The following is a 26,080-nucleotide window of genomic DNA, read 5'->3' on the forward strand; positions in this document are numbered from 1 at the left end:
ATGAGGAATGCCTTGATATAATAGAAGCATTGCTAAAATTTCTAGGAGAAGTAACACCAAAAGTTGCAGACCCTTTTCCCGAATTCGAAACGAGAACTTCAATTTTTTAGCTAGCTGAAAAGCTTCCATTAGCGTTGATGGGCAAATAGATCCAGATAATGACCGATTTCAGCTTTCAAGTTTCCCAGAAAAATGCTAAGAGCTGTTGAAGCCGTGGCCTGCATCGCAACAAATAATCAACAGCAACAAATTGGTCAAAAGACCAACAGCAGCAAATTGTACAATTTTAGCTGCTATACTGTTTTGTAGCAAAGAAATGGAGTTGGTTCAGTTATAAAATTACTTTTTTGAATATTTGTTCCTATGGAACTTAGCCTAAATCTTTGTAATGAGTTAGCTAAGTTAGTAGGAAAGATTGACTGATGTAATAGCTGGTATGCCAGCTTTCTTTTGTATACAAGTTGCTATATTTTTTTTGGTAAGTAAGAGCAGTTAAATTAGTAGGTAACTGTCAAATACTTTTGTAACCATCATATATTCAAAGTTTGAATGAAATTATGATGACTTCTCAGTTACAAATTTTCTTGCTGAGTTCTTTTCTTTTCTTTTTCTTTCATTCGTTTTTGCTTTCTTTGCTACTGCCATTTATCCAACAAATGGTATCAAGAGCTTTCAGTCTTTGAGGGCCTTGGTTGTACACTGTCACTAAGCAAATTGTGTTTGAAACAAAAGAAGAAGAGGTTGTTTTGCTTGCTGAAAAATGAGTTTTACACCACCTCCTCCACCTGTCTTTGCTGGAGAAAATTACAACATCTGGGCAGTGAAAATGAGAACATACCTGCAAGCACACGACCTATGGAATGTTGTTCTCAATGACACTGAGCCACCACCATTAAGAGCCAACCCGACCATAGCCCAGATTAGGCAGCACAATGAAGACTGTGCTAAGAAGTATAAGGCTATGTCGTGCCTTCAAAGTGGAGTTTCTGATGTTATTTTCACAAGAATAATGGCTTGTGACACTCCAAAGCAGGCCTGGGACAAACTCAAGGAGGAGTTTCAGGGGTCTGATAAGACCAGACAACAGCAACTGATCAACATGAGAAGAGATTTTGAAAATCTCAAAATGAAGGACTCAGAAACCATCAAGCAGTATGCTGACAGAATCATGACTACTGCCAACAATATAAGGCTGCTTGGGGAGGAATTTAGTGACCAAAGAGTGGTTGAGAAGGTCATAACAACCTTGCCAGAGAAGTATGAAGCAAAAATTTCTTCTCTGGAAGATTCAAGGGACTTTTCAACAATCCCTTTGACAGAGCTTATAAATGCTCTTTATGCTCAAGAGCAGAGAAGGGCAAATAGGCAGGAGGACCACTATGAAGGAGCTTTTCAGGCTAGAAGCAGAGAAAGCTCAAGTGCAAACTTAAATGCCAAAGGCAAGAAGCCCTGGACTGAGAAGAAGAAGAAAGAACCTGTCAAAAGGAAGTTCCCACCTTGTGTCCATTGCAAGAAGACTACTCATCTTGAGAAATACTGCTGGTACAGACCAGACATTCAATGTAGAGCCTGCAAGCAATTTGGCCACATCGAAAAGGTCTGTAAGAGCAAGCCAAAACCACAACCACAATTTCAAAACCAAGCTCAAGCTGCAGAAGAGGTTGAATCACCTGAAGAGCATGTCTTTTCAGCATCATGCTTTGCAAGCTCGAGCAAAGTTAGTAAAATATGGTAGATTGACAGTGGATGTACCCACCATATGGCTTCTGAGAAGAGTATATTTAAGGAGCTTGACACCACCTTCAAGTCCAAAGTTAAAATTGGCAATGGTGAGCTGCTGGAGGTAAAAGGGAAAGGCAAGGCCTTGATAAGCACCAAGTCAGGTATTAAAACCATTTCAGAGGTTCTCTATGTACCTGACATTGACCAAAATTTGCTAAGTGTTGGCCAGCTATTGGAGAAGGGTTACTCTCTGATTTTTGAAGGCAAAAACTGTTTGATCAAAAATGCTGCTGGTGAAGTGTTGACTACAGTGGCTATGCAAGACAGAACCTTCATTGTGGATGTGAATCAACTGCAAGCCAAGGCATATGCATCTCAGTCTGATGAGACAGACTTGTGGCACAGGAGGATGGGGCATGTGAACTACAATTCACTGAACATGCTGCACAAAATGGATTTGGTCAGTGATATGTCCAAAATTGAGCCAAAGGATGCTGTATGTGAGGTCTGTCAGCTAGGCAAACAAACCAGATTACCCTTTCCAGTCAACAAGGCATGGAGAGCACAAGGGAAGCTTCAGCTTATTCATACAGACATCTGTGGACCAATGAAGACTACCTCCTTAAATGGCAGCAGGTACTTTGTACTCTTCATTGATGATTATTCAAGGTTCTGTTGGGTAAATTTTTTGAAGCATAAGTCAGATGTTTATGACTCCTTCTGCAAATTTAAAGCCTTGGTTGAAAACCAAGCAAATTGCAAACTAAAATGTTTGAGGTCTGACAATGGTTCTGAGTATGTATCTCAAAAGTTTCAAAAATTATGTGATGATGCTGGAATTCAACACCAATTGACTACTGTGTACACACCACAGCAAAATGGTGTTTGTGAAAGGAAAAACAGAACAGTCCTTGATATGGCTAAGTGTTTGTTATTTGAGGCTAAAATGCCTAATGTTTTTTGGGCTGAAGCTGTGAATACAGCTATTTACCTGTTGAATAGGTTGCCAACTAATGCAGTCAAAGGAAAAACTCCCTTTGAAGCCTGGTTTGCACAGAAACCATCTGTCTCTCATTTGAAGGTATTTGGCTGTCTATGTTATGTGTTGGTACCTGAGGAGAGAAGAACTAAGTTGGACAGGAGGTCCATGCCTGGGGTGTTTGTTGGCTACAGCAACGTGAAGAAAGGATACAGAGTCTTTGATCCACTGACCAAGAAGGTTGTAGTGAGCAGAGATGTAAAATTCAGTGAAGCAAGTAGCTGAAAATGGGATGGAATTGAAGCAAATTTGCCTGATGGAGAAGAGATTGATGTTGATCTGCAGCAAGCTGAAAATGAAGAAGTAACTGAAAATGGCTATGATGATCAACCTGTTCGAGGCACCAGGACATTAACTGACATCTATGAGAGATGTGCAGTAACTATATTAGAGCCTTCATGTTTTGAAGAAGCTGAAAAAGAAAAATGCTGGCAGGATGCTATGGAAGCTGAATTTAAAATGATTCAGAAAAATGATACATGGGAGCTTGTAAACAGACCTGAAAACAGAAAAATTATAGGTGTAAAGTGGGTTTATAGAATTAAGAACAATGCAGATGGCTCCCTTAATAGACATAAGGCCAGACTGGTTGTTAAAGGTTATAGTCAGCAGCAAGGGGTTGATTTTTCTGAAACCTTTGCACCTGTTGCAAGGTTGGATACTATCAGATTGCTGCTAGCTTTGGCAGCTCAAAAGCATTTGAAAGTGCATCATCTGGATGTTAAGTCAGCCTTTCTAAATGGCTTTCTTAATGAAGAAATATTCATTGAGCAACCTGAGGGTTTTAAGGTCACTGGTGAAGAACAGAAGGTCTACAAGCTGAAAAAGGCTTTGTATGGTCTAAAACAGGCTCCAAGGGCCTGGTATGAGAGGATTGATGGCTACTTAGCAAGGCTCGGGTTCATAAAGAGTATCAGTGAGCCTACACTCTATGTTAAGAAGGATCAGGAGGAGACCTTGTTAATTGTTTCCTTGTATGTTGATGATCTGTTGGTTATTGGCTGCAAAGATCAACTTATTGAAGACTTCAAGAAACAGATGCAACATGTCTTTGAGATGACTGACCTTGGTCTGATGACCTACTTTCTTGGCATGGAGATAAAATAAGGAAGTGATGGCATTTTCATAAGTCAGCAAACATTTGCTTCCAAGGTGCTTGAAAAATTTTGCATGTTGAAATGCAAACCAGTCACTACACCAGTTGCATTGGGAGAAAAATTATCAAGTGCCAGTGAACATGATCGAGTAGATGAGAAGGCATATAGAAGCTTAATTGGTTGTTTGCTTTATTTAACAGCAACTAGACCAGACATTGTCTATGCTGTTAGTCTACTTTCAAGGTTTATGCACTGCAGTAATGTGGCACATCTGAAGGCAGCAAAAAGAGTATTAAGGTATGTCAAAGGAACCATCGATACTGGTGTGAAGTTTTGGAGGGCAAAGGAGCTGAAACTCGTAGGCTATTCTGATAACGATTGGGCAGGGTCAGTTGATGACATGAGGAGCACTTCAGGTTATTTTTTCACCTTAGGCTCGAGTGTTTTCAGCTGGAGTTCGAAGAAGCAACAAACTGTTGCACAATCTACAGCAGAGGCTGAATATATCTCAGCTGCAGCAGCTGTGAACCAAGCCATTTGGCTTAGGAAGATTTTGGATGATTTGAATGAAAGTCAAGTTCAGCCTACTGAGATTAGAGTGGATAATCAATCAGCTGTGGCCATAGCCAAGAATCCAGTCTTCCATGGTAAGACTAAACACTTCAAAATCAAATTTCATTTTGTTAGAGAAGCTGAGCAATCTAGGGAGGTTAGCTTAATTCATTGCAGCTCAGAAATTCAGCTAGCTGACATTTTAACTAAACCATTGGGAGCCAACCGATTTAATGCTTTGAAGGAAAGGATTGGTGTTTGTTGCATACAGACCAAGGAGGAGTGTTGAAGCCGTGGCCTGCATCGCAACAAAGAACCAACAGCAACAAATTGGTCAAAAGACCAACAGCAGCAAATTGTACAATTTTAGCTGCTATACTATTTTGTAGCAAATAAATGGAGTTGGTTCAGTTATAAAATTACTTTTTTGAATATTTGTTCCTATGGAACTTAGCCTAAATATTTGTAATGAGTTAGCTAAGTTAGTAGGAAAGATTGACTGATGTAATAGCTGGTATGCCAGCTTTCTTTTGTATACAAGTTGCTATATTTTTTTGGTAAGTAAGAGCAGTTAAATTAGTAGGTAACTGTCAAATACTTTTGTAACCATCATATATTCAAAGTTTGAATGAAATTATGATGACTTCTCAGTTACAAATTTTCTTGCTGAGTTCTTTTCTTTTGTTTTTCTTTCATTCGTTTTTGCTTTCTTTGCTACTGCCATTTATCCAACAAGAGCATATGATTCAGGAAATTGTAGTTGATTAAGTAACCCGACAAAAAGATCTTGAAATTGCTCAACAGTACCTTGTTGTTTCAGGTTGACCAACTCTCTCATTGGATCCCCGAAAATCTCACAACCAAAATGATCCTGAAGACTCTTTATATACGCTGGCCAAGACAGCATGTGCAGACCTCCATGACGCTGAGAATAGAAATGATGCCACTCCAACGCCCGGCCCTCTAAGTTCAACATTACAAGGCGAACCTTACAAGCATCAGGGGTACCTTCTGCTTCAAAGTATTGGTCCAACTTAGTCCAACTTGGTCCACCATCCCCGAAAATCGATGCCGTCGAACTTGGGACATTCCAACCGGCTAAGTGGGGCAGAAGTTCCCAACACAAATTAAGAATTCTTCATCTGTAAATTACCCCCATCAGAAACCAAAGGATCCGTCTGCATCTGAGGTAGCTCGGCATTCTTAGGTAAGAACCCAGGAGGAGCTCCCAAAACCCCCTTCCCTTTGTCCTGTGGAACGTTTGCTGAAGACCCAGTTGGTGGTGGTCTAAAATACTGACTCAACAAAGCTTGAAGATCACCCTTAAGCTCGGTTTTGAAATCCTGCAATCAGGTATCCATTTTGGTCTCCATTCTGGTCTCCAATTGCGCGATTTCCTCTTGCATTTTCAAAAGTTCCTGCTGCATACTGTCCACCTCCTTTTGCAACCTCGTCGATACACCTTCGCCGGCCATCAAAGGGATCGTGAAAGCTCTGATACCCTTGTTACGGGAGAGATAACGAATAGAGAACAGAGAGAGATTGAGGGAAAAGAGAGAAAGAGAGAATGAGGGAGAGAGAGTTGTTTGTTGAATAATTCCTTGAATAATGCTCCCCATGCAAAACATGCAGGTTTAAAGAGATTACAATGAAAGAAATGACGTGGAAAAAATCTGTTATAACAAAACGCTCTGTATCACTAATTCTTAAACTTCTCGTTTTGACTTTAGCTTTGACATTCTTTTGCTAACATTTCAGCTCACAACAGAGTCAGTCTTGCTCACCATCATGCATTGAAAATTTCTGCTTTTTAGTGTAATATTATGTTAAGGCTCAATCAAAATCCCCCCCTTAAGCTCCACAACCCTAATTATACCCATCTTGTCTTTAGAAAGCCAAGATTCTATCGTGTTTGTGGTTAAATGAAAAAGTAAAAGGATGAAAAGAGAAAATAGAAACGTAGAAAGAAAATAAAATTTAGGAAAGAAAATAAGAGATGGTTGTGTATGTTAGTTCAAAATTATGCATTTTCTTTGAAAAGTTTCATTTTTTTTCCTCTCATTTTTCAACTCTACTAAGTAACAGATGGAAAGAAAATTGTTTCTTTCTTAGTTTTTTCATTTTTCCTACTTTTCTTTCAGTCAATTCAATTTTCTTTCTAATTTTCTTCCCACTCTACCAAACAAACCCTTCGACTAGATTTGAGGATCCTTAATTTTTCACTAGTGTTTTTCACCAATGGATGACCGTTAACAAAAGAGTGAAAAAAATAGATGATTTGGTTCATGAAACTGACAACCCCATGGCTCCACATGTTTTGCTTGTTGACTTTAATAAATCAAATACAACGAAGTTTTTGTCTTAAACCAGAAAGCAAATTTTTGTCCATTGTATTTCGAATAAAAATCCTCGGTCTCTATTTGGAATCACCTTGCCCACCAATATTATATGCCACATAGCCTAATTAAGTTAAAAAAATAATCTCTTTTTTTTTCTTCACCTCATAGTTTCATTATGTTTCCATCTATATTTATTCTCTCTTCAAGTAGGAGCATGTTATTGAGCCTTTACAACAAATCCAACTGTGAAATCTATTGCATTTGATCTTGCCTTTTGTTTTTGACATTTACCAATATTAACGGGGAAGTTAATTCTTCTGTTGGGTTTGTTTTCTTGCCTTTAAAGCCTTGTAATAAGAAGATAATGGAATCAAATTGGACTGTGTAAAATTGCTTTTTCTTTTGGGGATTTTGAAACCTTTAGAGATGATGGAACTAAATCTTCAAAGCTTTGCTCCTTTGGGATTTTGATTTTGCTTTCCCCCCCTCTTTCTACTGTGATGATTAACTCTTACATTCTTCATTTTTCATTGCTATTTTTGTTTATAGCTCCGTTTTCTTATCTTATGGCATATCTCTGTTTTCATTGTCATAAGTTTCTCTTAAGCAAGATTTATGTTTTTAGGCATTGAATTTCAGTTTTCTTCAATTTGTTTATAGATTTCAGGGGTTATGTGAATTAGGGATTTATTTTAGGAAATATGTAATTATGTTCAGAATTAATTTTGAGGCAAATATTTTATCAAATTAAACCAATTACAACTCTTTGAAAATAAAATAAAGATACGAGTGAGATACCAAGTAGAGGCAGAGGAATTTGTTCCTTGTATATCATTGTTATTTCCAAGTGTTTGAGGCTTTCCTCTTCTCATTACCCTAATCATAAACACTTTTTGAGCAACAACATGCTAATTTGTAGGGCAGATTAAAGTACATATTCAAATTGAGACACCAACTTTAGCAAAATGGAATCAATATCATCAATTTCATCATCCAAAGAAAAGAAAGGCATTGGTTCATCGTCATGCAAGGGAAGTAAAAAGACAAGATTTTCATGAAAGAAGAATTGATTATTTGTTGAAACATTCTTTAATCAAAATAAGTAATCCCACTCTGACCACTTTTTGTAAGCACCAAAAAGTTTCCAGCAGTGGTTGACCCATTTTTGCATGTCATTAATCTTTTTAACTCTGCATAACCACAATATTCTACTTCAACCACTGTCGTGTGCTCCAAGAACCCAGATATCGAAACTCCAACTCCTTCCCCTACCATATGACACAAACAACAAATGGGACTCAAACATTTAGAAGCAATGAAATCACTATAATTATGTTTGGTATAAAGAGGATGAAGCTTACCATGTGTGACTAATAGCAAGTTCTCAGAGGGGTATTTATCAGCCAATGCCTTAATAATTTGTTTATATCTACTTCTAGATTCATCCACCGTTTCTTCCCATTGTGGCATCTGTGAATTTTTTAGACAAAAGATGTTGAATTAGGCATAATAAGTTGCATCCAACTATGCTGGAAAGACTAAAAAATGCATGAACTTGAAACAAAAGCAATGCAACTGAAGAAGACCATAGACTAGAGAAAATATAACCAAAAAATAAAAGCTTTTTAGAGATATAGAACAACCATCAGTCTTATTTTTTACTAGTACCAACACACGTATTTATACTCCAAGTACAAATATACAACTAATTAATAACCTACTAACAACTAGTTCTTCACTTCCTCCTTTTAAGCACTGGATAACTCTTCCAAAGAAAACACTCAACTTTTTCTTTAGCCCAAAAAAGGTGGATGATACTAATGGCTTAGTTAAAATATCTGCAACCTGAAAACCTGCTAGCACATAATTCACTTGTAAAGTCTTGCAATTGACTCTCTTTCACACAAAATGTATGCCTAGAACCACATGTCTGCTGCGAGCATGGTACACCAAATTAACACTCAGTGCAATGGTGCTGGGGTTACCACACCAGATAGTTAGAATACCTATAACTGAAACCTCAAGATCTTTAAGAACTGTGTGCACTTAAAGAACCTCAAAAGCAGTGTCAGCAATACTATGATACTCTGCCTCCATAGTAGACTAGAATATAGTCTTATGCTTCTTTGAACTCCAAGAAATAAAATTAGAACCCAAGGAAACATAGTATCTAGATGTTGAACATCAATAATCAATGTTACTACTCCAATCAACATCAGAAAAGGCTGAAAGATGAGATACCTCCCCTGGTGCAATAACAAGCTATGACCAATGGTGCTCTTCAAAGACCTCAAAATACATTTTACTGCAACCAAATGTGTATCCAACGGTTAATGTATAAACTGCACCACATTATTCACATTAAAGGCAATATCAGGCCTAGTATGACAAATATACTGTATGGCCTCTACAATACTAAGAAACCCTTGTACATCATCAATAGCTCAGCCCACATGTTTAATAAGTTTTATAAAAGTAGCCATCGGAGTAGAACAAGATGTGGCACCATCCATCTTGGTTCGAAGTAATAGATCATGGATATACTTTTGTTGTGCGAGTAACAAACAACCATCATTCTTTTTCACTTCAATTCCAGGGAAATGATTGAGTAGTTCCAAACCTTTGAGAGAAAACTTAGCACTTAACTTGGTAATAACATCAACAACTTCGACAAAAGAACTCCCTGTAACCGAAACATCATCAACATAAACCACAAGATAGGTCAAATAACCATCACCAAACTTAGAAAATAATGAAACATCAATTTTAGATTGACGAAATCCAAGCTCCAACAAGTCGTTACGCAATGTTGAAAACCAATTACGTGGAGCCTGCCACAACCCATAAATATCTCACAGAAGCTTGCACGCTGATATAGAACCATTAGGTGCGAACAAATCAAATCTTGAAGGTTACTGCATAAAAACTTCCTCCTCTAGCTTCCCATTAAGGAAAATATTAATTAAATCAATTTGGTGCACTTCCTATTGATTGGTCACCGCCATAAAAATCAAGAAATGCTAGGAAACTTATGTACTTAGTGTAGTAATTTTATCATATTTTAAATTACTGACATAGTCAAATTGATTATTCATAGAAATAAACAAACATCATTTATCTTTATGCTAGTATCACGGGGCTAGAACTTTATTCTGACAAACCGCTTAACCTTGAACGATTTCTTGAGTTCAAATCCGCCTAATTCAACCTTACTCTCAAGATATGAAAATTCTCACAGAAATTCTCTAAGGCACCGCAAATAAAGCGAAAGCAAACTAAAAAAAAATAAAGCCACGAACAAACAGAAAAGCCACAGAAAAATAGTGCACACGAAGTATTTGAGTAAATAATCTCAAAAGTATTCTATCAATTTGAAGAATTAGAACTGAGTGATTACTAATGAAGGAGAAGGCCTTTATCTATAGTTGAGATCCCCTAGATCCAATGGTACATATCAAATTACATCAATGGTTAAGATTTATGCCTATCTACAAAATGAGAGTTCAAAGGGATTTAAACTCTATACATCTTTATCCCTTAGGATTTACAATAATTATGTTGGTAAATCCAATTTTAATTTTATTGGAGTGTTTCACTGGGTCACCAAGACTTCAAGTAGATGAGTTTCTTTATGTGTTTCACGAATCGAGCCAGTTCAAATAGATTAAATGAGCCTCATTTGATCAGTTAATCTCCATGGGATGTTTTGTGTGTATTTGTCACGAGTTTTGATCCACAGCCTGTGACATCCTCGCCTGCCCATTCTTGCGACACCTTTGTCGCGTCTTTGGGGTCATAGTGGTTTGACTCATCTTGATGCCTCAGCTGATTCCTAAATAATCTTTTTGTCGAGTAGTTCCTCCACTCGAAATATTTACCTCAGCTTATGTCTCTGCTACCCACTAACTCAAACTATTTTCCTATTTTGTACATCTTGATTGTGAGAAGTCACCGCTCTTACTTGCCTCCATTGTGACTTGCCTCGATTGGGATCCTCGTGATCCACATAAAAAGACTTTAGCACACTCACATTTAACATCAGGTTAACTTTAAATATTGTTGCTAACTCTGGTTTGTAAACCCCTCAACTTACTTGCTTCAGAACTCTAAAAGGGCCCCCTGTGTCTTTGCCAAGCTAACGGTAAATCATAATTTAAAAAACTAGGAAAGTGTTTGAGATGTACCTCGCCCATTACATTTACTCAATACAACTGTTCAATTTGCATAATTACTTTTCTCTCAAAGTCTTATGCACAACTCACCTCTCTCATAGGTAGTAGCCCCACTAATAACTTAACAAACTTCATATAAATTTTCTACCTCTATAGCATTTCCAAGAGGGTCTTCGTAACACTCTGACTTATTAAGTCAATATTCCTACAACACGAAACATCCTTAACTAGCTGGATTGCCAATAATACATTGATTCCACCCCTTATGTCTCAACTCACCAATACAACACATTATTGTTGTCGGGTATCCAAGATACATATACAATCGACAAAAAGAACCAATAAAACATTAATATTATCAAGGAAATTCAAGCCAAGAACAAAGTCGAAACCATCCAAGTGAATGACCTCAAAACCTTGTCAATATTCCTACAACACAAAACATCTTTAACTAGTTGGTTGCCAACAATGCATTGATTCCACCCTTTATGTCTCGACTCACCAATACAACACATTATTGTTGTCGGGTATCCAAGATACATATACAATCGACAAAAAGAACCAGTAAAACATTACTATTATCAAGGAAATTCAAGCCAAGAACAAAGTCGAAATCATCCAAGTGAATGGCCTCAAAACATTTATTATCTTTTCATTAACCAACTTGTACCTCAACTCCTTGTGCTACTCCCACAATTGAGACCAACTTGATCCTCTTAGTCAGTTTACTAATTGAGAGACCAAGCTTACTCACAACTTTCTCTGATATGAACAAGTCTAATTCCTCCGTATCAACAAGAGACTCTTTCTTTGACCTGTGATGTTGATGTCCATATACATCAATCCTTTCTGCTTGCGATCGCTCTTCACTTTCACATAATCAAGTATCATTAATCCAAGCTCTAAAGCCTCTCTTTAGCTCCATTCTATCTTCTTTAGTGACTGCTGATAACTTAGATCACTCTAGACAGTCTCGCATCCTATGCGAACCACAACATAAAAAACACTTCACTGACTTTTTTTTCATTCTCTTTGACCCTCTTGGCTTCGACAAATAGAGTCAGGGGTTGACAAGTGTTCTATAGGGATATAAAAATATAGAAAAAAATATTCTAAAAAACAAATAACAACTTTTTAAGGCTGCTTGTGAAATAAAAAAGAGTACCAGTATACCAACACTAATCATTTAAACTAATGTTATATATAATGAATGATTATTATCTCGGGTTGGGGCAAGTTTTTTTTCCTAAACACGATTCGACCCAATTCATTGAAGAACTATACTAATCTTGACTCATCTCGAAACCAAATGCAAAAAAAAAAAAACCTCTCTATCAAATTGGCTCATGTTTGAATTTTTTTTACTAATCTCTAAAGGTAATATTGGAAAAAATTAGAGTAAACTACACTATTAATCACTAAACTAAGGATAAATTTTTATTTTTGTCACTTGATTGAAATAAATTACAATTTAGGCACTAAATTATTTGAAAATTTTCATTTAAGTCACTAAACTATTCAAAATTTTTATTTAAGTCACTGTTAATGAGTTCCTAGCAACGATTTAACAATCAATATAGTGGATCAAAGAAAAAACTATTTAAATTGATCTTATATCTAAATTGATCTGACAAACAGTGTCGAAGATCAAAGAAAAAACTATTTAATTTTTAATTCATAAATTCGTAAGGTTTAAAATTATTTTATGAAAAAACTAAATTATAAAACTCAACCATAAAAGAGAAAAAAAAGTGTTCACATTGCATTTAACCTTTTTTTTCTTAATGATTTAAATTAAAATTTTTGAATAATTTCCTTTTTTTTCTTAATGATTTAAATTAAAACTTTTGAATAATTCAATAATTAATGATAAAACCAAAATATGCAGTTAGAAAAAATTATGATAAACCGGATCATGTCGACTTGCCGAGGAAAAAAAATGCAAACTACATTGACAAAATTCTTAAATTGTTTGGCAATGGATAAAGATGAAAATCCACCGCGAATACTACCTTTCCGTAAACTCGTTCAAGACTAGGATCCAACGTCCCACTCGGGAACATAGTCTCAAGCAGTGGAACATCGAAACCGAAGTTTCCATCTTTCGGCGCTACATCAACCCTAATCGCTTCTTTGTTTAACATCTCACACAAACCATACTCAATAGAAACCTGTAAAAATTACAACAAAAAGCTTTGCAGTAAAAAAACAAACAAGAAGGAATCGTTTTTCTATGTAAATTGGTCTGACCTTGACTTTTGATGGGTCGAATTTTATGACGTCGGCAGATGACTTGGCATTGGCCTCGACATCGACGGCACACAGGGCGGCGACGACCTCGGATGCGGTTTGGACGCAGCGGATAAAAGGGGAGACGAAGACTCGGTGGATCTGGAAGGGTAGGATGGTGCGAAAAGTGCGACCGGTTCGGAAAGCCCTAGCCATGCCGTTGTCTACAAGCGGAGGGTCCCACGGCCTCTCCGCCGTTTTTATCCACGTGGGATCGAAGTTATCCTTGCGGTCGCCGTGCCTCATTACGAGGACGTTTTGGTAAAACGTTGTTGTCTCCGACTCAGTCGAAGCCATGGAATGATTTAGAATTCTGCAACGAATGGCGTGGAGATTGGAATCTGCAAGGCAGAGCAAGCACCATTAGAACAGTTGCCATCCTATATTTTTATTTCCTCAAAATAAAAATACAGGTGTTGCAATGTTGGAGATGGGTGCATTGAAAATGTCCGTTTTTTTAGATCTTCAAATAAAATATTATTTCATATAAAATGTGAAAATTTCTCATTCTAATTATTTTATTAAACGCAAATCTTATGAATTCATATTGAAGTTATTAAATAATTTATAAAATTTTATTTAATTAGATGCGTATCGATTTATAGATTGATCCATTATTTATTTTACGAACTCAATTCAACCAGTTAAATTCAGTTTTAATAAATTTATGCTTCAGACTAACTGAAAAACAAATTAAATTTCGCTTATTAAATTTCATAGTTGGTGTCACGAGATTAATAAACCCATGTATAATAATAACGAAATAAAAATGTCTGCCTCTAAAGAAGAGGATTCATATGGTTTTTTGTCTTCAAAATTTATGGAAAATCTTAAATCGCATGCAACAATGCCATTGTAAAACAGATGACAACCAAAATACAAAAAACACAATTGAAGAAATCAAGAAGCCCCATTCCTCTTAAAAGCTTGAGCCTTTTGGGGGTCAAACATCTTGCACCAAAGCGTCTTCCCATCCAGCATGAACTTGATTTGCCTCTTTCCACACAATGTCATCACTAATGGAATCCAACTTGCCTTGAATACAACCTTTCCAAACTGCGGTGTTGTTATATTGTTCTCTTCAGAATCCTTGGGCTGCGGCCAATGCACGTACACCCTCTCCACGCAATCCCCATAATGACTGCACCAAAAGCAAATCATTTCGAAGTTATCGGTCTTACGTATGGATATAAAAATATGACTTTCAAATATCTTCCATATGAAAAAGATTCAACATAATCTAATAATACCCGTATAAGATACATACCATGTTGGATACAAATGGCTAAAGGCTCATTTATACTTACAGGGTAAAGAATCTGGAGATTTCTTGCTCGGTTACAGGGTGTCCATTGGAGAAGGTCATGAACAAGCACCGATCTTCCTCAGGAGCACCGTCGGTTTGAGGAGACCACTCCTTAGCAGTAGCATCCAGTGGTTTGGTTTCAACCAGTTGGGTCATCCACGGCTGAGGATGATATATCATCCACCCACTGCCATCAGAAGACAAGGCCCAGTGTGGTGCATCCATGGGATGTTAGTTGGAGAAGAAACTCTGTATATCTGAAGGGTGTGAGGAAATTGAGAGAAACAGTGGGTATATATAGGGCAATGGCAATGGTTCAGGCACGTTGGCTTTAAAAGGTAAGATGTATCCGTGTAGGGTTTTTTCGTTTAGGGGCGCAACGGTTCCAAATCCTACCAACTTTGCTATATTTTCCACTACATTTCATAACTTCATTTCTATGATTTTACTTATTTATTCGATATCGGCCTTTAAATATGTACTTATCGCGGCGACTTGAATTTCTATATTATTTTATAATTTTAATTATTCGGTTCGGTATTTAAATATGTATGTATCAACTCTAAAGGAATATCTTCAATTAACTGAAACTCCTCATTTCTATCAAAAGTCATCTTAGCAATATAATCGGCTTCAAGGTTCATTTCACGAGGAATATATTCGAGTTTCTATTGATCAATATCCAACAAGTTCCGTTAAATGCGTCGGATAAGTGTTGAGGAAGATGTCTTTGAAAATGATTCCTGAATAGCTTGGATAACTTCATGACTATCAGTTTTGATTAATACTCCATCATACTTTCGACTTTGTAAAATTCTCAAGTTATTAAGAATACCCCATAGTTCAACATTAAAAACTAAATACCGATATTTAAATATGCGGCAACTCAACTTTCACTATAAACTTCTTTATTTAGAGTTCTATTTAATATTTATATCATGTTTGCTCCACTTATTCTTATTGAATTTTTAGTAACATTTCATTAACTTAATTTCTATATTTTTACTTATTTGGTTCGGTATTTAAATATGTACATATCATAACGGCACAACTTTGATAATAAATTTTTTTATTGGTCAAATTTTGCTATTAATCATTGTATTATGTGTAAGTTGTGAATGTAGTCCATATATTTTAATTTGGTCAAATTTAGTCCTTAATGTTTTTTTTAAAATTTTAACAGTAACAATTAAATTCATCAGGTTAAAATTTGCTATTAGTCTCATATTATGCATAAGTTATGAATTTAATCATTATTCTTCAATTTGATTATTTTTAGTTTTACGCGTTTCAAAATTTGAAAATTTAATCCTGACTCAAATAATAACCTTTGAATGACTTTTTTGTGTGAGTATTATGTGAAAATAATAAATTGACATAGTGTTATACATATAATATATTTTTCGTATAAAATGATAGAAATAAAATTTAATGGTTATCATATAAATCAAGACTAGAAATTCAAAATTTGAAAAATGAAGAGAAATTAAACCAAAATATGACCACATTCATTATTTGGAGTTTTATTTAGAAATTGATATCTGGATTGATAAAAATACAAAACACAATAACTTCATATTTGAGAAATTAACCTTTATTGGTATTATTCATTAGATAAATAAATTGGTAAGCTGAGAAATAGACAGATAAAATCCAAGTTGTCAAGAGCAATACATGGTAACAATGCATCATCCTCACTAATGAAGAAATCTGGTCATAAAAGTGACAGCAATTTCACCTTCAACTACCATTTAAATTTTCATAAATAAATAAATAAAAGAAATAATTCATGAGAAACGCTTGACTTGAGAAACCAGGTTAATTTCTGCTTCCACAATTAAGCTATCACACACGATATAGCCTTTGGATGGGTCATGAACAACCTTGAGCGTCATGAACTGTGGGTAACCCCAGTTAACACTTGTTGCACTAAACCAACGTTCAACTACAATTTCAACACAAACCCAACGTTACAGGTGAATTTTGAGTTTCGATTTGAAAATTTTGATTAAAAAAGCACCTGAAAATTCCATGTGATTATCGTTCATTTGGTTCCTTACTCGTAGCTTGTATTCTGCATAGACTTTCCGCTTAGGAGGAAGCTTATTAGCTTCAACTAGCTCTAAAAACACTGATAGAGCTTTGCCTTTGAATTTCACATTTCCCCTTGGGTAAACTGTCAATTTCCTGTTTAATGTTCATGGGGTCAAGATTATACCATTTTATTATCAATTTTTTTTAGTGAGGGAATGAATTGATTATACCATTTTGAATCCCCAATTGTATGAACAGAAGATTCGTAATACTTCCTGTCTAATTTGGAGAAGTGATCCATCTTGAAAATTATGGTGTTGTCTTCAGGTTGTTTAACCATGGAAAGGCATTCCCATTTACAATTGCGTGCCAATGGGAATACCTCTGCCCCAAATATGCAACAATCACCAACAAGGTACCCATTGCATGTGTCGTTAAATGAGTCGAGGGAGATAAGTTGAGCGAAGCCCCATTCAGTTTTCATCCAGTGAAATCTCTTCACTGCTCCATCACCATCTACCAAGTTTACCAGACCAAATTAGTGGCGAATTATGTACGTATATGATCATGAAAAAAAGTATAATAATGGAAACCTTCAATGGTTAAGTACTTGTCTCGAATCTGGTCAAGCACAAATAACCTGAAGCTGACATTGACTTCCCATGTTAGAGGTAAATTTTCTGTTTCCTCTATTACTAAGTAAAGGGAGATGAAGCCATTTCCATTGCTTTTATTGTCTCCGTTTGGGTACAATGACAATCTCCTAGGCAAGTTTTTAAACCAAGATCCAAGATTTAATTCAATATTCTCAAACAATGACTTCTTTAATATATATATGTTCATACCATTTGTAACCCGAAGCTTCAAAAGCATCAGATTCATACTTTTCAACACCTGTTTTGGCCAACAAAGAGAAGGCTTCAACTTTAAATAAGAAATGAGCTGGTGGGAAATCTCTTGTTATTCTTCTGATTCCTACAAAACATACAAGAGAAAAAAAAAACAAGACTATTTCATTACTAATCAATATTATAGAAAGACAGTTTCAAGGAAGAAGAACAATGAAAATCAAACCAAGTTTCTTGGGATTATCCTCCATTAGCTAAGCTATTAACACTGTGAAGGGTTTTTTTTTTTTTCGTTTCTTTTAAAAAAGTTCTTATTTTATATATGAATGGAAGATGAAGAAATTATATATTGTCCTATAATATATATGTATGAACATTTGCTTGTCTTGTAAACTTTGAACACGTTTTAGGATCCCCCATGGTGGGGTTTCCAGGTTTACATTAAATATGAATACTTATCCTGAGAGACAGGCACTGGTTAGGGGGACACGTAATGTTGATACGAGGATTGTGTTTGATTCTTACATTATCTGCAAGAAAACCCATCTCAGAACTTTGCCTTCCAAACATGTTTTTTTACCTCAACTCAACAATGAAGATTCTATTTGTATAGAAGCCTGAAATGAAAAAAACAATTTTCAATATTTAGTGCTCCTGAGGTTATTTATTTATTTATTTATTGAAGGATTGAGCATAAAAAAAGAAAAAAGGTTACATATTCTTTTTGACATAAGCACACAGTACTCTCAAAATGGAAAAAGGCAATAACTTTTGTTGGAGTGTCAGATTCTTCCAAAAATATTCTTATTTTCTTTTTTTCCTTTTTTGAGAAAAGAAAATTCTTAGTAATTAAGAATGAGTTTTTATGTGGAATATAAGAAATTCATGACTTCAAAATTAAACTTTTTTCTTGACAGATTATTCTGAAACCCATTCAAGATGTAGAGGACTCTTTACCATAATCACTTTTTTTTTTTAAAAAGGATAGAAATTTTTATAATTCTTTATATATTTTCTTTAAAATGATTATTATGATATTAATTTTTTTATCTAAGCAATATCGAAAATACTTTATTAAAAACATAAAAGAAATATCTTTATATATCAACCGACACTAGCCATCACCAAAAAAGTTAAAATACCAAGCTAGGGCAAAACACTTATGTAACACAACACAAAGAATTCCAAAAATGAAAAATTTTCAAAAAAACACAACATGCTTTTTTTTTAACATTAATGTCATTATAGGTTGTTATCTTATTTTTCTCTTTTTGATACAATGTTTAGAATTACCCATAGCCCCTCCCCAACCCTTAAATAAAAGGATAAGACGTTTTAACGCATTTGAACCCTCGTCCTCCCGCACGAGCAACAATGTCGACGCCAATCAAATTAAGACTCAATTGACAAAAACACACGACTTAAGAACACCAGTTAAATGCACCAATTTAGTGTTTTAAATGTTTTAATAATTATAAATAAAAAAAATTATAAGTGATGTAAAAGTTATATCACTGAATTAATAACTAAAAATTATCACTATTTCAAGTGATGAATTATGCCTCTTAAATATTAAAAGTTATGTCAAATTAAAGTTTATTCATAATAGATATGATTATCTTAATAGGTGCCTGGATAGTAGAACTTTTATGAGTAGGAGTTAAATTTCATTTGTAAGGCATAACCAAAAAACATGACAATAAAGTTTCCTTTGTTATTCCACCATCTTTTATATTCAGAAATTTTTTTATAAAAAGTTAATGTAGAAGTTTTTTTTTATAGAAATTAATATTCTTGTTATACATTGATCAATGCTTAGTGGATTGTTTTCGTTAGTGCAAATTTAAACTATCACTAGACTTCATTATATCTTTGGGGGTTCATTTAGCAATTGCTCTTTTACACACCCAGATATATGATGGAACCTTAAAGAAATGGGCATTGTTACATGCCCTAAAGCCTTCGCTAATTTCTCACAAGTTTATTTATTTAACCCCACACATCAACAATTTTAATGTTCTATCTTTATAAATTTATGAGAAATTAAAGAAGGCATGTTGCTTCACCACACTTCGCATGGCACAACAAGCATGGTATTATAAGGAAGGCTATTGACAATTGAGTCAAATAAAAGTATGTTATTTTGTTAAAATTTGATTTAAAAGAATTTTTTGTAGTAAGAAAATCTACATCAAATTTATTGCTTTACTCTTGTTTCATGAATTAGATTTCAATTGTTATTTGTTTATTGAAGTATGCCATGTAAAAAGTATGGGTTTCTCATGCATCAAATCTTTGATAAAAGATTACATGTTAGTTTATTATATGCATGATATTTTAACATGTGTAGTTATGATTGGTATAAAATTATATAATATATAATACATATAACAATCATGAAATGAATAAAGAACAAAAATGGATGGAATGCAAATGTATAGTTGGAAAAAGTTCTATTAATGGACAAAAACAATAATTTTTGTTTTAAATAGTGATGACATTGTTCAAACATTAGTCAAACTTTCATCTAGTTGAAGCATGGTTAATTTTTCTAGTTAAGGTAAAATATTGGAAAGCATTAACTTATATAATAAGATTACTATTCTGATATGAAATTTTATAGTGAAAATATGTAACATGTTAAAAACATTCAAACTTATATTCTCTAGTAGTTTGTATCGAGCTCTGTCTATATGGTAAAGTTTTTCACTTTCTAGCAACGAAAACTATTACAAGATACTATTGAATATCAACACCAACTTATTGGAAGATATATTTTGTTAGTGTTTAGGTTGTAAAAAGTTTACCTTTTGTGAGTAGTCTTTAGGAACTAAGTACTTTGTTAGTAAGGGAATGAAGCCCACATCACTTAGGTGCAAACAACAGAAGGATTATGAGTTTATATAAAAACCCATATCCCGCGTTGCTTAGAAAATAAGGGTAGTGGGACCTTGGGTTTTTATAAAAACCTATATTGTAAGTATTATTTGCACCAAAACCAAATATTAAGTTTTCTATTTGGTTTTTTAAATTCCTCATTTATTTTCTTATTTTGGAATGTTGGGAGGTGTAGCTAAATATCAATTTAGTGGTTCTTTGGTTGCAGCATTGTTTGACCTTTTGCATCAGAAAAGAAATTTTCATAGCTACTTGAAGATTATCCTTGATTGCATAGTTGTTGGAAGGAAGTGTGGTGGTGTGAAATTGCATGTCTAAGAAAGGTTTTGGCTAAGGAAAGGCTTGGTACTTAAGAGTGTCCACTGTGATCCACCTCTCTTTTCCTGGTAACCTACTTGGTGCATTGTTCATAAACTACTTTCACTATTTCAATATTCAATTGCAAGAATCATTTGTTGACACGATGACAAACATACAAGTTGTCGGCGAAATGAAGAAGCTTAATAATAAAAACTATAATACATGGTCAACTTGCATAATATCTTATATACAAGGACAAGATCTATGGGAGGTTGTCAACAGTAATGAAGTGACATAATTAGAAGCCAAGGATGCAAGTGGCACACTAAGAAAATGGAAAATAAAAGTCAATAAGGAAGCTTGGAATACACTCGCCAAGCTGATTTATAAAAAGAATGATATAAAGCTCTAACTTCTAGAAAGTAAATTATTGTCAGTAACATAAGGAAATATGTCAATAACATAATATTTCCATAAAGTAAAGATGTTATGTCAAGAGATTTCTGAGTTGGATTCTGAAGCTCCAATTGATGATACTAGAATGAAACAGATCATCATCTACGGGTTGAAACCAGAATATAGGAGTTTTGTTATTGTTATACAAGGATGACAAAATTAACCTTCCTTGTCGAATTTGAAAATTCGTTAGCTATTCAAGAAGTATTAGCTAAAAAAATGGAAGTCTTGCTAAAGAATGAAGAAGACGCACTTTATGCCAGTAAGGGCGAAAGGAAATTCAAGTAGCATGACAATGTTGAGTCCAAGAAAAATGATGAAAAGTCAAAAGGTCATTAAGGTGAAAGGAGCATTCGTGAAGGGGGATATTCGAACAACCACGACAACAATAAAATTTTTGAAGGAAAGTGTTATAATTGTGGGAAAGGGGCCATATGACATGATCTTGTTGGTTTAAGAAAAATCCTTTGAAGAGTAATTTTGTTACTTCTATTAGTGAAGAAGATTGGGATCTAGAGGCATTATTTGTTATCAAAAAGGAAGGTATGGTGGAGAGCCAAGGTGCTGCAACAAGAGGTAAAAAAGGCGTATCAAGCAGGAACTCAAATGATGTGGCGTCGTCTATGGAGAATAAGCTTGCAAAGGTACAAAAATCCATGGCGAATGTCATTGATCAAGTGGAGGACATCCAAGGTCACATGGATGGACTAGAGATGGGTAGCAAAGAGTCCAGTGAAAAGCCCAAGGAAAACCAAAAGGGAAAGCTCTAAGGGGCCCTTAAAGTAATGATAAGTGATTTGGCCCATAAGAACTAAGACCTTGTAGCCTTGGTAGAGGCCATGTGCAGCAAAATCGTAGAGCTTAAAGAGGACCTCACGAGACTTAAAACCACAGAAGGCATGCTTGGTACCTCGAATCATCGTTAGGACATTCTGAAGCCCAAAGACTTCAAGGGTTAGAGAGATGCCAAGGATGTGGACAATTTCTTATGGGGCATGTGTAACACCCTATACCTGACTCAATTACTGGGTTTGGGTATCCAGTGTCATAATTAACCCGACTTACTTAACAAGGCTTCTATTCGATTACTCACAACCTTAGTTAATATTAAATTATACATCTATTGCTACTATACAACCCTTATTCAATTCCATAGATCACATTTGATTTCAAAACTTAAATTTTGATTATATCAAGTACTAAGTTTTTGCAACCTTTCAACCTTATTAGGCGTGAACAAATATTACAATAAATACTGAGGCTTAAAACTTTAATACGGATATACTTAATAAATCCCCAAGGCATGGCCTCTAAGGGTTCCCCTCTATATATGCATGAAACAACTACCACCATTCGCAAGAAGTTGGCGATGTTTGGCTTGATCCCTCTACACGAACCTCGATTCATCCATAGACCCTGCAATAAGGCAGTAAGTGTATCACTAAGACTCTATGTTAGTAGGGAATAAGAATAAAAGCACAGAGTTTAAACTCTCTATATATCACTGAGTGCTCCACAAATTTTCTGGTGTAGCTGATGCTTTGCATTCTCTAAGCTAACCGTTGGTAGACACATCCACCGATTTAGTCGTAGGGGTATTCTTCCAAATAACATTTTCTTCTGGGATTTGTCCCTGTCTAACATCTTAGTATTCCATAGTGTCAACCATATATACAGTTACACAAATTAACGACTTCTAATGGCAGACTAGAAGATGTCTCATTACCAATGCAGATTCCAACTGAACTTTGTAAAGACTCATTGTATTACCCCAAAATTTTCTTCTTATGAATTAGCCTGTACTTAAAACTCAACTTCTAAGGCAAATCCATTTATTGATATTCTCATTTTTTGACTTGAATAAGAGGCTTGGCGGATACATAATGTAACATCCCTAACCCGTATCCGTCGCTGAATTAGGGTTTCGAGGCATTACCGAACAAACACAACCATTTTTAAAACCAAACTGATCACAAACATGGAAATTAAACCATTTTCGCATGGCTATTTATATATATACAATCCAAATCTAACCAAAATCATACTCAAACCTATACATGCCATAAGATCGAGTTCAAACTGTTAACAAAATACCAAAAGAAGTCGATAGTGTGATAGACTATGCTGATGATCCCCGAGCTCGTAACGCGTCTCCAAAATCTATAAAACAAATGAACAAAAACAATCTAAGTAAGCTTTTATAGCTTAGTAAGTTTATAGCATAACCAAAATACATATAAACGATCATATGTATAATCATTATATACCTAAAAATCAAGTTACATACATAATCATTAATTGCATATATATATTCCAAATATACTTATCATTTGCATTTCATTGAATGCTTGTTTATGATCTTTCAAAAACATATGTCAAAAACTTATATTTCCACTTATAAACTACATGAATCATATGCACATTTATACTTCTAATCCACATGTGCCGATTTCGTACAAGTATATTCAACAATTTTCATATCAACCAATGTATATATGCCTATTCACTAAACTTATAGATTGAAACATTTATAAGCTCATCGAATACATATAAATAAATATTCATATACTTATTCATTATATATATAACCCAAAATCAGTTATATTTATATATCTATCTAATGCATATAATCACATAATTTAACATATTCACCGGCACTTAGCCTGCTAGGATTATAGCCTGATTCATATCACCGGTCACGTAGCCTGCTAGGTTTATAACCTGATTCCGATCACCGGCACTTAGCCTGCTAGACTTATAGTCTGAAAAATTCACCGGCATTTAGCCTGCTAGGCGCTTAGCCTGAAAATTTCAATTTCACAGATACAAGGATGATTTCTCGTATATTTCTTAATAGCAACACACATTCATAACATTTATGTATAATTCACATCCTCAACTTTATCCCAAGAAAATTTATAATCCCTGTTCGAATCATACAAGCATTTACAATTTATACTTTTAATCCAATGCAAACCTTAAACATATATATATATACATATCCATTCGACCATATATATATCAATATATAATTCCATACCTAATTCAATACAAGAAATTATACCTGTACGTAAATATATATATGCATAACTATATATTCGAACCTCACACATATGCATATATATATAACACTCATACTTAAAATTCATTAAAAGTACATATACATATATGTAAGCATGTTTTTTTTTTCAAATATAGCATATACATATAAATTACAATTCACATATACATATCTATTCGAAACTTCTCATACAATCATTGGTTACACAACTTCAAATAAATCCAAGAGTTTATACATGTATATACCTATATATATATTCGCACCATATATATATTATACATACCTTTGATTAAAATCAAGAATTTATACCTATGCAACATTCATACTTTAACTAATTTCAATAACTTTTATATATATGCATATATATTCTAGCATTATATACATATATATACATACTCATACCTTTATCTAATTTCAAGACTTGTTCATGTATTTACATATATATATTCGAATCTAACATATGCATATATATCTTTCTCACCTAAATTCAAGACAAGTGATTTACATATATATATATACATGCTTATTCGAATATCAACTATACTTTTATACATTTCTTACCTTTATTTCAACCCATAAATCTATACAAGATTTTACTTGTATATTCGAACATGCTATATATATAAATATGATCCATACTTCAAAATTTATTCAATCAATATACTTTTAATTATAGCTCAACCCATAATACAATTAGTATACATGTATAAATATTAATTTAATAACTTTTAATTGCTAATAGACTTACCTCGGACGATGGAAAATCGAAGTCGGACGATTATTCGACTAATTTGGCTTTTCCCCGATCTAACTCCGATTTCTTTGGTTCTCGATCTAAATATATTCAAAATAAGATAATTTATTTATTAACACATTGAATTTAGTCCAAAAACACATAATTTTGCAAATTACTATTTTGCCCCTAATATTTACACTTTTTGCAATTTGCTCCTTATTGCATAAAACACAATTTACATAAAATTTGCCCATACCACACAAGGGCCGAATATTCATGGTTCTCATACAAGTCCACACATTGAATTTATTTCACATTTTAGTCCCCCAAAAATTTAATTTCACAATTTAGCCTTATTTACTCAATTTCACTAAAAATTTCAATACAAAACATATTAATCTATCACATATCTTTCATTTTTCATCATAAACTATCACAAAGTCCAAGCATTCATCAATGGCACATTTCAAAATCATCAACAATTCACAAAATTAAAACATGGGTTTTGAAGAACACGAAGCAACGATCTCAAAAACGTAAAAATTATCAAAAACCGAAGTAAAACATACCTTTAATCAAGCTAGTTTTGTGCCGAAACTTTAACAAGCATGGATGAATTCTTTCTTTGCTATATTCGACCAAGAAAGATGAAAAATGACCCTTTTTTTATGTTTTAATATAACATATATTAGCATAAATTTTAGTTTACAAATTTAACCTTAAATAAATAAATTATAAAACATATAATATAAGGGCAATGTTGACCATTGCCACCCACTATCATCTAAATGGCTTAATTTCCATTTAAAACCCCTATTTTTGAAAGACAACAACAATTGGGTGCTTTTAGATTTAACCCCTAAATTTTCATTTTATGCGATTTAATCCTTTTATTTAATCGGACACTTTAACGGCAAAATTAAAGCACGAAATTTTCACACTAGTAAATTCACACATAATAAACACAAAAAATAATATAAAAATATTTTTCTAATTCGGATTTGTGGTCCCGAAACCACTATTCCGATTAGAGTCAAACCGGGTTGTTACACATAAACTCCTCATTCCTTGCAAACCTGTACCTGTAAGACAGTGTCATAAGATTTTTCTACTTTAGAACCTTTTACTAAGACACTTCCAATAGCAGGTAGTTCCTAGTTGATTATCTCCTTCTTCAATCTCCCTTGGCAAACTTCCATAATTGATAGTCCAAAGTGTTGGATCTACTGCC

The 26,080-nt window shown here is 34.2% G+C and overlaps 4 protein-coding genes across 4 annotated transcripts; 1 reads left to right on the top strand and 3 right to left on the bottom strand.

Annotated features, from left to right (window-relative positions):
• Positions 1 to 760: 760 nt before the first annotated feature.
• Positions 761 to 1,735, top strand: LOC107908229 (uncharacterized). Its single transcript, XM_016835471.1, has one exon. The coding sequence runs from the start codon at positions 761 to 763 to the stop codon at positions 1,733 to 1,735; it is 975 nt and encodes a 324-aa protein (XP_016690960.1).
• A 5,970-nt stretch (positions 1,736 to 7,705) lies between these two features.
• Positions 7,706 to 13,670, bottom strand: LOC107918776 (uncharacterized). Its single transcript, XM_016848358.2, has 4 exons — positions 13,172 to 13,670; positions 12,934 to 13,092; positions 8,111 to 8,219; positions 7,706 to 8,017 (listed from the first exon to the last, which is right to left on the bottom strand). The coding sequence occupies exons 1-4, from the start codon at positions 13,505 to 13,507 to the stop codon at positions 7,839 to 7,841; spliced, it is 783 nt and encodes a 260-aa protein (XP_016703847.2). The 5' UTR covers positions 13,508 to 13,670; the 3' UTR covers positions 7,706 to 7,838.
• Positions 13,671 to 13,968: 298 nt separating this feature from the next.
• Positions 13,969 to 14,826, bottom strand: LOC107918719 (uncharacterized). Its single transcript, XM_016848306.2, has 2 exons — positions 14,518 to 14,826; positions 13,969 to 14,351 (listed from the first exon to the last, which is right to left on the bottom strand). The coding sequence occupies exons 1-2, from the start codon at positions 14,739 to 14,741 to the stop codon at positions 14,111 to 14,113; spliced, it is 465 nt and encodes a 154-aa protein (XP_016703795.1). The 5' UTR covers positions 14,742 to 14,826; the 3' UTR covers positions 13,969 to 14,110.
• Positions 14,827 to 16,099: 1,273 nt separating this feature from the next.
• Positions 16,100 to 17,741, bottom strand: LOC107918726 (MATH domain and coiled-coil domain-containing protein At3g58360). The gene is made up of 6 exons (XM_016848316.2): positions 17,625 to 17,741; positions 17,396 to 17,525; positions 17,144 to 17,313; positions 16,781 to 17,066; positions 16,537 to 16,703; positions 16,100 to 16,461 (listed from the first exon to the last, which is right to left on the bottom strand). The coding sequence occupies exons 1-6, from the start codon at positions 17,647 to 17,649 to the stop codon at positions 16,304 to 16,306; spliced, it is 936 nt and encodes a 311-aa protein (XP_016703805.1). The 5' UTR covers positions 17,650 to 17,741; the 3' UTR covers positions 16,100 to 16,303.
• Between the last annotated feature and the right edge of the window lie 8,339 nt (positions 17,742 to 26,080).

The sequence above is a fragment of the Gossypium hirsutum genome, chromosome D08, assembly GCF_007990345.1.
Source record: "Gossypium hirsutum isolate 1008001.06 chromosome D08, Gossypium_hirsutum_v2.1, whole genome shotgun sequence".
Classification (NCBI taxonomy): Eukaryota; Viridiplantae; Streptophyta; class Magnoliopsida; order Malvales; family Malvaceae; genus Gossypium; species Gossypium hirsutum.

Excerpts from the sequence above, each read along its gene's own strand:
- LOC107908229 (XM_016835471.1), top strand. The coding sequence starts at position 761 with ATGAGTTTTACACCACCTCCTCCACCTGTCTTTGCTGGAGAAAATTAC.
- LOC107918719 (XM_016848306.2), bottom strand. The coding sequence starts at position 14,741 with ATGGATGCACCACACTGGGCCTTGTCTTCTGATGGCAGTGGGTGGATG. Across the intron at positions 14,352-14,517 it reads ATCTCCAGATTCTTTACCCT|TCATTATGGGGATTGCGTGG; the intron begins GTAAGTATAAAT and ends CTTTTGGTGCAG.
- LOC107918776 (XM_016848358.2), bottom strand. The coding sequence starts at position 13,507 with ATGGCTTCGACTGAGTCGGAGACAACAACGTTTTACCAAAACGTCCTC. Across the intron at positions 8,220-12,933 it reads TTGAACGAGTTTACGGAAAG|ATGCCACAATGGGAAGAAAC; the intron begins GTAGTATTCGCG and ends AAAAATTCACAG. Across the intron at positions 8,018-8,110 it reads CTTGCTATTAGTCACACATG|GGGAAGGAGTTGGAGTTTCG; the intron begins GTAAGCTTCATC and ends GTCATATGGTAG.
- LOC107918726 (XM_016848316.2), bottom strand. The coding sequence starts at position 17,649 with ATGGAGGATAATCCCAAGAAACTTG. Across the intron at positions 17,314-17,395 it reads GAAGCTTCGGGTTACAAATG|GAGATTGTCATTGTACCCAA; the intron begins GTATGAACATAT and ends AAACTTGCCTAG. Across the intron at positions 17,067-17,143 it reads CAAGTACTTAACCATTGAAG|ATGGTGATGGAGCAGTGAAG; the intron begins GTTTCCATTATT and ends TAAACTTGGTAG.